General features: G+C 43.3%; 1 protein-coding gene across 2 annotated transcripts in view; it reads right to left on the minus strand.

Annotated features, from left to right (window-relative positions):
• Positions 1 to 4,367: 4,367 nt before the first annotated feature.
• HHAT (hedgehog acyltransferase) overlaps positions 4,368 to 13,216 on the minus strand; it is a 163,592-nt gene continuing 154,743 nt past the window's right edge. For both annotated transcript variants that reach the window (XM_074820639.1, XM_074820638.1), the window contains one exon: positions 4,368 to 6,690. In XM_074820639.1, the coding sequence (XP_074676740.1) occupies positions 6,599 to 6,690 (92 nt within the window). In that variant the 3' untranslated portion in view covers positions 4,368 to 6,598. The remainder of the gene's footprint in view (positions 6,691 to 13,216) is intronic.

A 13,216-nucleotide genomic window follows, 5' to 3' on the forward strand; every position in this document is an offset into this window, starting at 1 on the left:
TGAGGTCATGGCAGTAAGTGGAAGAAGCATATAATGTAGCCAAAGTGCAGCCTTGGATGCCTGTTCTGATGGGTTGAATTTGCTACTTTTCCTTTGTCCAGGAAAATTGGTTATGGAGGAAATCTAGCTGTGTCTCAGGAAAGCATCTGAGGAAAGCCTAGAAAAAACAAAGGGTGAGAGGGTGAGTGCAGTCTGCAAACCCGCCAAGGGGACAGACAGCAGGGAGGGAGCAGGAGTAGCTGAATCAAAGCACACTACTGGCACAAGGGCAAATGGGACCGACTGTCCAGGAAGCTCCTTAGGGAGCTGTAGCCCTCAGTTACCGTCTGCCCCACAGCTGCTGTAGTTTCATTAGTGGAGTGTGGCTGTCTTCTGGAAGATACTTCATCCTGCCTAGGTTTCTTTGCCAGTGTCATAGGGTACCCTTGTGTTACTGCCAGCAGCCTTAAAGAAGTTTTAAAGATTAAGCTTGGAAACATTATTATTATAAAAATGCAATTTTTCTTCAGTCAGAAGTTTCCTCAACCAGCATTAAGCAATAGGCAGTTCACAGCCTCCAAGTACTCCAGAAGCAGTACACTCTTGTATTTTGCATGATTGCCACGCTTTTTTAACCCTTATACCATGTCGGGGCTCATACTAAACTTGCAGCTGTTCTTGGTATCAGTGGTTACTGGCATAACCACTCAAGGCAAGCAGGACGTCTTCAGAGATGGAAGGCCCTTTGTAGGTCTCTTCTTTTTAACAAGGGCTGTTTGGCAGGATTTGATCAAACTGAGGAAATCTGAGCATAAGTAACCAGGGTGGGCTGGGCATTGATGCTGCTGTGTGGTGTTTTAGCGTGGGGCCCAGGGTAAGGCCACGTGTGGGGAGGGTACTAGAGGGTAGTTATTTACCTCCTCAGGCTGCAGCTCTGTCTATCCCAGAGGCCCCAGCAGGCAGCAGTGGGGCTGGGCAAGTGCTGGGCTCACTGTTAGGTAGCCTGGTCCTGGGCAGATGTTTGCCAAGGTAACAATGCCCTTACTGTGTCTGCAGCACTGTCATGGGAACTGAACCTGATCAAGGGGTGGTCTTGGGGCAGGATGCAAGAGGTGGGGAAGGCAGCTGAGAGATCACTGAAGTAGCCTGGAGCAGAGATGTGACCAAATGAATGTTATTAGCCTGTAATTTCAGCATAAACTACCACCTCAGCACAAAACTACCACCACAAGAATAAAGAAACCCATAACTATAAATCAGCAGTACCATCATTTAAAGAACTGTCTCATAAATGCTTATTTTTATCTCTGCAATTTGGCTTACTATAAGGTAATCCTCCCACATACCTGAGCCCTTACAACAACCTTAACCCTTCCAGCGGCAGTCTGAAAAAAATCAACTGGGTCTTCTTTTTTCCCTTTTGCCTTTTAAAAATTCATTTACCAACAGTATAGATGTTTCTGGTCTTCTAATAGCATTTCCAGTTCTATTTTTGCCACCTAATTTTGGAAACTCAAATGCACTAGTGCAGGGATGGAAGTTCTGCGGTCCATAAAAATTAATTAATTTTGTCAAGAAAGATCAGCTCTAGAGGGAGTGCTAATACAATTTAAACTTCACAGGTCATACCCTGAGTTACATTTCTGTATTATTTCTTCAGTAAACTTCAATTTTTCAGTGGTTGGCTGACACACCTGTCAGCAACGATTCACCTCAGCTACCAAACTGTATGTAAAGTTTTCCTTAAATCCCTGTGGATAGTGATGCACTTCGATTACCCATAGGCTGACCGTTCCTGGGGAGGTTGTGTACCACAGGTAGCCCATTTCATTTGACCCATTTCTGAAAGGCACTGGGATGCAGGTACCTAAGGTTATTTACACTTAGCCCAAACTGGCTCTGAATATGATGAAAGGTGGTGCGGCCTAGCTTGTAGTCCAAATCTGCCTGTTAAACCCGAATGTTAGCTTAACCTGCTCTTGCCCAGACCTTTGTGACTCCTAGCATAAGGAATGAGGAGCTTTTTGAGTACCTGCAAGTGTGTTTAATTCCCCTGACTAATGCCGCTGCATAGTTTTCATCCTGTCGTGCTCTGTGTTGGGTCAGAGCGCATGTGCCTGTCTCCTCCCAGAGCAGTAGTTTCCAAGGCCACCGATGCTGACATGAGGCTGGAGGACTGACTTATGCTGCTAAAGCATGTGGTGGCTGTCCTGAATGGAGGCATTTTCTTTTCCTCTCCTCCTGGGTACTGGTGGCATCCCTGAAAGCCTCTCAATCCCAGAGCTGCCAGTGCTTGTCCCCAGGCTTGGGATGCCTGAGCTGAGTTGGTCCATCATCGGTAAGCTCAGGTGTAGGTGACTTGCACCATGGGCAGCTGGGACTCGTCTCCTCAGATGCTCTGGCAGGACCTGTGCTTGACATGACTGCGTTTGCTGAAGGTGGAAATCTCAAATAAGACAGTTGTCTTCATCTTTTCTTCCTTTTACATGCAACCAATGGAGGAACCGCTCCACAAGCAGCTACTGGTGAAACTGCTGAATTTGGTGCATGTGCCAACACCCCTGTGCCTCCGCGTCTGCAGGGGGTCGGCAGAGACACCCACTAGAGAGGGCTGCGCTCAGAGATCCCTTAATACAAGAATTAATCTATTGTAATGCAGATTTCCCCTCATTTCTCAAAGGTGTTACAGCCTCAAGAGTTCACAGGTTTGCAGCGAGCTGTGAGCAGAGGGAGTTATTTTGCAAAGCAGTAACAGGCAGCGCTACTCCGGGAGGGGAGGGAGACCATAAAGCTCAGGCAGGAGAAGCTGTGACAGCCCATGCATAGCAATCTCCTTGCTCTTCACAGCTCCTTGAGGAAAATCGTGCCAGCACGCCTGAGGAAGGCAAACCTCCCCTTAGCAAGCGGGAGCTGCAACCGGCTCACGGGTTAGCAGTGATGAAGGAAATTAAGTGGGTGCGCAGGAGAAAGGACAGGCCCTGTGCTATTGCTGTGACTGACTAATAACAAAATTGCTGCAGGTCTTCACAGTTAAGCTGTTTTTCTTCTGACCTGTGGTAAGCTGGTTATTCCAAGCTGCTTTTAGTGCTCAGATGTGAAAGAGATATGTGAGCAAAGCCTCACTCACCCCCTAATCAATACAGAATTAAAGAAGGAGCCACTTAGCATAATCTTACCATCCCCAGTGATGATGATGGCTGGGAGGGCTTTGTTAGCCAAGGAGGGGGTTCGGGGAAGGACGTGTGTGTGCGCGAAGAGACTTTAGCCATTAAAGACATATATTGTGATATGCTATGCTTGCTAGTTGCTTAGGCTGTTTTTCAAGATCCCTTGTAAACTGTTTTTGTCAGTAGCCATCATGTGTCTGTCCAGCTCTGTTTCAGAGCCACCACCTTGCATTTTTTTGGTCACTGCACTCTTGTGACTTCTGGGGTCTATCTGCAGTAGTGTCCCCACAGCCCCCCACCAGATAAGTGCCTCCCCTTGGTTCAAAATGGCCAATGTCTTTGGCAATTTCTGTCTTTGTCAACTGTTTCCTAGGTCCCTTAACTAGCTTTTCCTTAGTGTTTGGAAGTCTCTTTCTCCCCCCCGCCCTTGCATGTTTTTTCCTTTGGTAAGTGGGGTGTCTACTTCAGTCTCTTCCAGGTCTCCACAAACTCCCACCTCTCTAGGACTGTCACAGAGGACTTGCTTGAAGGATGGCACTTCTGCTATCACATCACTTACATCAATTACATCAGATGCCACATGATAATGAAGAGTCAATTCTCAGGTCATGCTGAGGGTACAACTGACTACATACACTTACAGTGCTTCAGGCACAGCCTGAGCTCTTAACAGAGCTGTGTGGCTGACCAAGCATGCCCCACACCTTGCCTACTGGTGCTTTATAAGCAGGATGGAGCAGAAACTTTGTGAGTGGGCTTGTTCTTGAAATACATATTTCAAAGTAGCAGGACAAAGAACCTCTGGAAAGACTGAGTGAAGGAAATCTGTTTCTCATACAATAAGTATTTCAACTGTAAGAAATCGGTACTATTTTGTAAATTGTGCAAGCACACTTCGTACTTCTGACCCTGGACCAGGATAGCAAGCATCTAAAGGGAAGCATCATTTTGCTTTCATACTGTTCTTGGTGACCATTCTCATAAGCTTCACATGCAGAAGTCTCACCTTAACTAACGTACAAAAGGTGTATTTGCTTTTTAAACTCACACCATTAGGGAATGCATGTTCCACACAGTGCACAAGAGGGATAAAAGTGACCAGTCTGCCTTGCACCCATCCTGCAGGCTTCCAGTGCGTAGTAGTGTTTCTTCACAGCAGTGGAGCACTTTTTTCTTACACCAAACCATAGCTTTCTAAGACACAGTTCTTCAAGCCAACAGTGAGTTTCAGCTTTATTTATAGAAAAAGGGATACAAAATTATGAAAGATGTATAAAGCACTGAAACACCCCCCACCCCCCCACCCCCAACCAATTTTAGTTCAGAAATAAGCATACTCTAGATGACCTTCAAGGTCATTTCCATATTGGAGCAGGAAGTTTTGCATGCATACAAATTGGAATCTAATCACTTAGTAGCCCCTCATTTCATGTAATAACGGTAATCGATAAGACTGAAGAACAGACTCATGACTTTTTGCTCCAGTACTAATTTCACTTAATTACAAAGTTTGAGAAATTAATTACAAAGTTTTAAGTTTGTGAAAGTTCTTGCCCTTAGCTCAGTTCTACTCCAAAAGGGAGATCAGTCTCAGATCCTCTTAGTAAATTCAGAGGCTGAGAGCAATATACTTCCTCATGGCTGAGAGGATCCATGCAGTCAGCGTAAGTCAATCAGGAGGGCCATGTCTCTGGTCAGGCAGCATTCAAGGTGTGTCTTATTTTCAACAGTCCACGGTATCTCCTAGAAATTACTTCCAGGGGAAATCATGAGGTGGAAAATCTTTCCCTAAACCTAAAGGGCTGGAGCTTCTGCTTTGAAACAGCAAGAGATGGGCTTTCTCTCCAGATGGATAGAGAACTAAAGCCTCTACCCTTATTTCTTCAGGAATAAATGAAGGGGGAAAAGGCGGCTGCCATAGTTCTGAGCAGCAGAGATATCAGAAATGCAGGCACTAAGCTGAAGCCTATCTCAGGGGCTGAATTTCTTGTTGAAGGGATAAGGTCTATCAGACTTGGCTGAAGCTGCGGGAGTGATGCACAGTAGGATGCTAACCGTGCCTCCCAACAGGCTGAAATGGCTGCCAAGGGGAATGGGACAGGTTTTGACAGGAGTCCTGCTTTGGGTACAGGAAGCTGCTCTTGCAAGAAGCCCTCTCTAGGACTGATGGCCTTTCACCAGGCCTAGGTGAAATGTATAACTTTAGAAAGACTAAAGGTCTTCTAGCTGCTCTTCAATATCAGTTTAAAAAATAACAGCTTGGGAGACACACCTTGTACCAGACCGGCGTAGGGTCTCGCCTTCCCTTGGAAAACAGCGCATGCTGAAGCACCCCTGCAGCCCTGATACTTGCAGGCAGGACTTTCCCAGCCCTGGGCAACCCAGTCTTTTAGCAAAGATGCTGCTGTAACAGGTCTGCCTGTGGGCAAAGGACATGGAGCTCTGGCTAATTTGATGTCACTGTATTGGACCATTCTAACTTTTTTAAAGGTCTTAAAATGCTACTCCTAGGGTGTCTTTAATATTGCAGGAGCTGATTGCCTGGACACCACAAAATGAGGCAGACTGAACAGATTTACCAGTCAGCCAGACCTTTCGTAACAGAAAAATAGAAGAGGCAGACTGAATGGTTCCCTTGAAGCTGGGATTCACCCCATAATAAAGATCATGGTATATGCTTTAGTTCTAACAGAAGGCAGAGAGCACTTAAAGCCCAAGGAGCTATAAGGTCATATTTGATTAAAAAGGAAAGCTGTTTCTTAAGAAAAGACCTGCCTCCCTACTCCCTCTTTTTAAAGAAACAAGTAAAACCATTCCTAAGACTACCAAACAAAGGGTGTTGTTTTAAAGGCAAAATTTTAAATGAAGACATTAAAGCAGACTTTGCTACAGTAGGTAGAAAACTAGCTTAAGGCTGAACTACTGCAGTTAGTGAGAATAGCAAAAATGTTCTAACTTAAATCAGAAAGCAATCAAGAAGAACTGATGAACACCATGCCCTTCACAGAGTAGTGTAAGTGCAGGGCACAGCCCTGTGTGCCCCTGGACAGAGGCTATGAGAGATTGGGCTTTTTAAATTCTTCAAGATAGGAAAAATTTTCTTCTTCAATATCTCAAAATAGGCAGAAAAACATTGGAAGAAACAAAACCAGTCTCCAACATATATCAAATACCTATTCTGAGATGCATGCTTCCAATGTACGTAGAGTCACAGAGATGCTGTTTTATAAAAATAACATAATTCAAATGCTTCATAATTTCTCCCCACCCCCAGTCACAGCCCATCAGTGTTTCTAGTTTAATTCCTGCATTCACAATCCAGAATCAATTAAATGAGTTTTTGGTTTTAACACATTAACCAAAGTCTTGGTCTGGCACTTGCTTCTGCAGACAGGATATATAGTGTAGAAAAGCCATCAACCTGTCTTAAAAATCATTGTTTTGCGTCATTCCTAATTCACAGCGTACGTTTGCTCCCATTCAATTCCAACGTGAGAATAGCAGTACAGGAACCCGAGAACAGTCAGTGTCGCCCATGGCCAGCCTATAAATAGAAAGACAGACAATCCTAGTCAGAATAATTAATGACTGCTTCAAGTAGAAATACTCTTGGGATGTCCAACTTATGATGCTTCTAATTAATTTTAGTAGCAATTCAGTCTCATAAGTAAGTAGAGCCAACCCACAAAATCTGAAAAGGGAAATCTGGGTTGTCTGAGCTTCAGGGATGCCTGACCCCCTGCAGCCCCAGTCTCTTCCATTTTCAGGGAACTGGACCAGGTTTATTCCTGCTCTGCACCTCCAAAGGATGCTTTCCAAATTAAAGAGGTCTGCTTCAATCCTCGCCTTTGTAGTGGGTTTGTCTATCAAGCAGATCCCCGAATGAACCCTGACGCTTTAAGCTCTCTATGGTGCTTCCTAGGCACAAAGGGATGCATAACCACAATGTAGGTTATTAAAAATCAGAACAAATCCAGTTATCTGTTCTGTAAAAAGAGTCTGGGGAAACCTCTGATTAAGGCTGTTTTGGATACACTGCAGCTGGGTGTAAAAATTAAGGTACCTGCTCTACAGCCTCATAACAGCTAATGGGGTCGGAACACCATTGTGCTGGTGCAGAACACACAGCCCTATTTGCCTGATGTGTTTTTGCTAGATTATGTTTTAACTAAAAAGACTGACTCCTCCAATACATAAAACTTTTGCTGGGGAAATTACATGTTTTGTTATTTTCAAATTCTTTTTAGTGGAAGTCACCATCTTTTCACTGCAATTTCTAACAGCTAAAAGCAAACCAGTGAGCAGCAGGTCACAAGCCAAAAGGTCTACTGCTTTCCAGTGGAGATGTAAATCACTTGAGAAATCTGTAATCAGGCAAATGATTTCACTTTTCTTGATACCTTTCCTGGCATCTCTGTTCCCTTTCTCCATCCCCCTCCTCTGCTTGGAATTTATAGGTTGAAATCCTCTGCATTAGGCCCTCATGTTTTTCAGTGTGTTTTGTCTGGGGGAAGGGGGCAAGGAAGAAGGTGTTTGAGGGGGTTTTGGTGGCTTATTTGTGTTGTTGTTGACATAAGAATTTCGGTTAGGTGTATGACTCTTTTTCTGCACACCATCCTTGAACTACCAGCACCTGCTGCTGAAGGAAAAGCTTCAGTGCTCCCTCTTGGGGAAAACCCTGATCTGAAGGACCCTGCTGGCAGGCGTTAGATTCTCCATTGGCCTGGAGGAGGGATGGAGAGAAGCTGTAACCTCTCCACAACACGACACTCCAGGAAGAGCTCCTACTGAAGATATGTTTACAAGTTAATTTGGCAGGCTGGCTTTGTCCAGGCTTCAAGCTGATTCCAGTCTGGAGGCTTTTTAATTGTGCTAATGTCCAGCTGAGCCTTAGCTTAATACCCTACCCTCAGCAGGGCTGCAGCCTTGGGCTCGGTCCTGCACTTCTGGGGACCACACATGCTGGGACCCTTCCTCTGCGCTCCAAGAGCCCGAGCAGTGTAACACTTCACCCTGGAACAGGTTCAGAAAATGTTATTTTTCCCCCCTGTGAATAGCTGTGTGTTTGCTTCATGAATCTCTAATTGTTCTGGCCTTGTTTGTGGTGAAATACAGTCTTGTAACCCGAACAATTTTCATGGAGACATTTACAAATATTAATCACTTGTCCTCACAACACTCTAAAGTATAATTATACTTTTTGTTTAACTATTTGTTTCACAAAACAAAATTTCTGAGGTATTTCCAAATGGATTTTTTAACAATAGTCTCATTTTTTTCTTCAGTGAAATCAGGCTACCGTAGATTGGGTTTCACCTTCAACGGCAAGCTAAAGCCCAGCTGTGCTTTGTCTCTGATAAAATTGCATGTGAAAGTATGTCAATGCATGAAGTAAAAAATACCTCTTCTGGCAGCAACATTGTGGTGGCTGCTTTATATAGACAGAGCCGGAAAGTTAAAGGACTGGGTCTAGAATTGTGCTGCTTTTTTTTTTAAAAGGGCACTTTTTGGAAATCTTGCTAGATACATATTTTGCGTTTTTAAATACTTCAGAGCTCTGGCACTCAGAAAATGTGCCAAGAGTAGTCTTTAGTCTGACTTGCTTGTTATCCCCAGCCAATGTTAAAAGAGATCTTGTCAGAATACATAGGTATGCAATGGAAATCTTTCCTAGATGTCTTAGATTTATGATAAGATTCCTCCGTAGTGCCCACGACCTGGGTTCATGGGGCTCTCATGCCGCTATAAGCAGGTTTGTGGTAATCCTCCTGGAATGTAGGGAGTCTCTCCTGTACTGTAAGAGGTGTCAGGGGCTGCATTCGGCAGATCACCTCCTCCTGATCTAATTAAGATGAAAAGGAAGGGGGAAGACCAAGTGACCTGCTATGGGTGAGGGAAAAGGGGAATTTTTTAAATTTAATCTTGCTACAGCTATTCTAGGAGAAGCTGCACAGATCCCAAAGCATTTCTTGCTGCATGAGCAGGAGGTGGCCAGCTCTGAGCGGGGGTGAAAGAGAGGGCACCTCTGCCCTGCTGGCCCTTTCTTGCCTTACAGGAACCACATGCATGGCTGCCGGGTGTGAGGAAATGCATATGGCACTTTGGCTGTGAGCAAAGCAAAGGCATCACGTCCTGCTCCTACACAATCCCAGATTAGCTCCAGTCCACTCAAGGCAGATTTGCAGAAGTGTATCCATACCCGAGAAGCAGCCCAAGGACAGCCTGAAGCAAGTAGGGCATCTTTAAATGTTTACATTCATCCCTTCCATTTTAGGGTTGGATATAAAATAAACTTGTTGAAAGGACTGAAGACCTTGGTCTCCAGAAGGTGATGTTGTAGGGAGGGACACATCGAGATATGTTAATCCAGCAAGGATGCAATTTCAAATTCTGCCTAGCAGGTAAATGACTTGTGTGCCATCCGTGTATGTGACCTCTATAATCAAACAGCAGCATGACCTGCCTTCTTGCAGGGTAAGTTCACAGGAGCCTTTTCCTTGCTTAAACAGTTTCTCCGTGTATACCCAAACAACCAAACAGTACCGATGGTCTCAGATCTGCACTTCTTTTTGCCCTGGGCCTGCAGTGTAAGGTACATTCTTCCCTCAGGCCTTTTGCTGACTCCCATTCTGCTCCTACTCTCCAACACCATTAAAGGTGCTCCTCTTTCTGGTGGCTCCCCAGCTTATCACCCTAAAATACTGCATCCTCACCTATGCTGTACCATTCTCCAAACTCTGCTTGGAAGGGTACATGCCTGCGTTCTAGATCAGTACTTCTCTACAAAGTCATATACATAAAATGTACTCAGGAACACTACTGGGGTCAAATCAAGCACTAAGCTATTAGGAAATGACTGAGTTAAGTTTGTCTATTCAAAAACATGTCACATACCACCTTAAATCTTACAATTTCTTGACTGCCTTCAGTAATTTGATCTTAGTCGAAGGCCAAGTTTCATGAGACAACTCAGATTTTCGTAATCTTTTTTTGTGGAAAGATGAATTAGTCTTTATTAACATATGCTATTTATAAATCCAAGAACAAACTCATATGCTATTTGCAAATCCAGCAATATTTGTGAGCTTTACCTGCATAAATTTCCTTTAAGACAGCTGAACTTCCCTTTTAACGAAGGAACACTGGGTGAGAAATATTAATGGAATCACGACCAAATTCTCTGCTTATACAGGTATATTGCTCCACAAATATCAAACACAAACTCCTTTGTGAAGAGGACGGTGAATTCTGGGGTGAGGTAACAGCAGCGCTTTATCCGTCTATCACACAACCTACTCCCAAAGAAGTCTCCAGTCCCCACTAGGCATGAGGCAATGCCCTGTCGCACACACCTGATCTACTGTCCAGTAATCTTGCCAGTTTAAAATCACAATTTGGTATGTTACGTACTCAGCTTTCAGCACAATGAATAGGAGACTTGTTTTCATTACATGGTCAAGACAATACAAACTAGCTGCAGCAGGAACAGCTTTTGGAGTCACTCTTTCCTTTGAGCTTCCTAACTCCTCTTCAAGAATCATTCTGGTTACTGTGCAAACATCTAGAAAAGGTCATGTGTCTAGCACAGTCTGGATTTTGAAGGGAGTGGTGCAAAACTGAGCTTTCAACTCAAAAGTAACAGGCTGAATCACAGCTCTCAAAGACCAGTTATGCTCTCATTGTCCTCATTACCTCATTTCAAATCACTTGAACCAAATTTAATCTAGTATCCACAAGGAAGCTCTTTCAAATTTCCTCATCACCTACAGTACTGAAGAAGAATCACCCTAGCAATGTTTTGGGCATACCCATGTTTCATATCATCATCAAAATGCTAGGAAACAGCCCTTTGTTCCTTTCAACCCATGAAATGTAGGAGGAAGGGAACTGTAGTTGCATTTTGCATTTTCCAAAACTGCCTCAGTAGCTTTGGGACCTCAATATTTTCAGATGTGACTTGGTCGCACAGCCCTAAAAAGTCTTCAAGTACAGAGTAGTTAATAAATCAACAGAAGTCAGAAAAAGTCATCTCTTTGTATGCTTCTAAAGTGAAGCTTTTCATGTTACTCTGATTCAGAAGTACCTAAGTTGCTGTAAGATTTAGCACTTAGGAAAATTTATCCTTAAATAGAAGTTCACATGTGACAAGACACTGAAGCAACTCCACTGTAAAGTGGAATTAAGGAGACTCAACTGTGTGGAGGAGGAGGAACAGGCACTGATTTGTCAAGCACAATAAAAAACCAAAGCAAACCAGCACTTGAGGCCAAGACCTCTCTTACCTGCAGTTACTAACATCCTTAAAAGATCAGTAAAACTTCCACGTTTTCAGGCAAAATAACATTCAAAACTAAAGATCAGTTGAAAGAAACCTATTATCTAGCCCAACATTTGAAGCAGAGGATAAACTCTGGATTTTTAAAATTTTAATTTGAGGTCTGTTTGTCACTTTCAGGTAGACCCCTGCTGACCATTAGCAGGGCATGTCCAACAGCGTGTATTACGAACACTGTGCAGTCTGATACCCAATTGCTCTTTAGGTATTTGGAAAAGGAAACCCTATATAATTTTAGCTGTGTTAGCATTCAGCATGCAGATGTGGACTGGATAACTTCAAAGCACATTAAAGGTGATCCAATTGGTTTATACAAAACTGCTCCATGCATTGTGCATCAGTTTTTCCAGCTGCTCCGTACACACACACACACACGATACACGCAGCCCTACTTAATGCTGGGTAACACTGCATTATGCCGTATGCACTCAGTTTGCACAGCTGAACAGAAACCTAACATTCATTGTACTGTCTTTTCACAGATACTGTTCTTCTTTCAACAGACCAAGCTCAGTGTTTAAATGAAGAGAAATGGAAGGGACTTCTGTTTCTCCTGGAGTTCATTCCACTTCCAAAGGTACTAGAGCAGAGTGTGAAAGAAACTCTCATTTTCAAATCTTGGTTTTAGAAGTTATTTCTGAAGGATATTCTTGTCCTTATAATACATCCTTCAAAATACAGCACTCATGATAAATAGCAAAATCAACCTCTATAGAGAGGGGTTTCCTACAAACTCCTTTAAAGTGTCTTTAGATGCTAATTCCTTCCTATCTATCTGCTTCCCTTTACTCACTTATAACTAACCCAGACAGGAAACCAGGTAGTTTCAATTATCACATGAAGAAAAAGAGCCAAGCACAGCTTTTGTTTTCTAGCTTAAGTAATTTTACCACTCATTAAGTAAAGCCAGACATTTAAGAAATCTCTATGAAACTAGAACCTATAATAGTAAACAACTCTATTACCAGGTGTAAAGAAAACAACCCAGAAGCAATTATGGAAGTATTAGACCTATTTGGAATTCAATAAAATTTCACACTTCTCCTCTCTGCCCCCCCCCCCTTCTTCAGTTTCTGTCATTGCCTCAGATTGCCCGACTCACCCTTAGAAAGCTTTGGAGTGGTTTATTAGTGGCTGACAGCATTGCCCTAAGCACTTCTATGTTACAGCTCATCCCAAGAACAAAATTTAGAGATGGGAAGATGTAAGCAGAGCTGACAGGTAGCTGGGAAAAGCTCTTGTATATGTTGAATTATATCTTCTCTGCAATAAAGTAAACTTACTGCAGCATCATATAGTAGGGCCAAAAGCAGAGAAGAATAATCATGTAAAATATTAAATGAAGACATGTAATTCCCCTTTTGTGTGGCTGCTACATATCTGCACTGTTTGCTATACTGTAGGTACAGCAACATAATTATATTGACAGAAAATTTATTAATGTATCTAAATCACCCAGCTGTACCCGATCCCAATCACATCTGCCCCATCTCCACTGATCTCTATATACTCTGCCTGAGCTGATGAGAGTAGGCAGTGTTCTAAACCTGATTTAAGAATTTTTTCCTCAGTTTATCCTCCCACTGCTCTGCAAGCTCTACAGCACCTGGAGAATTTGATCAGAAATGCAGTTTCTCACCAGTCTGTATTTTCTTGAGCAGTGCTATTAAAAGACTTTTTCTGTGTGCATCAAATGCTGTAAAAATCTTTGGTCAGGGAAGCAGTCCTCCAAATA

This window comes from Strix aluco, chromosome 3 (assembly GCF_031877795.1).
Source record: "Strix aluco isolate bStrAlu1 chromosome 3, bStrAlu1.hap1, whole genome shotgun sequence".
Lineage (NCBI taxonomy): Eukaryota > Metazoa > Chordata > Aves > Strigiformes > Strigidae > Strix > Strix aluco.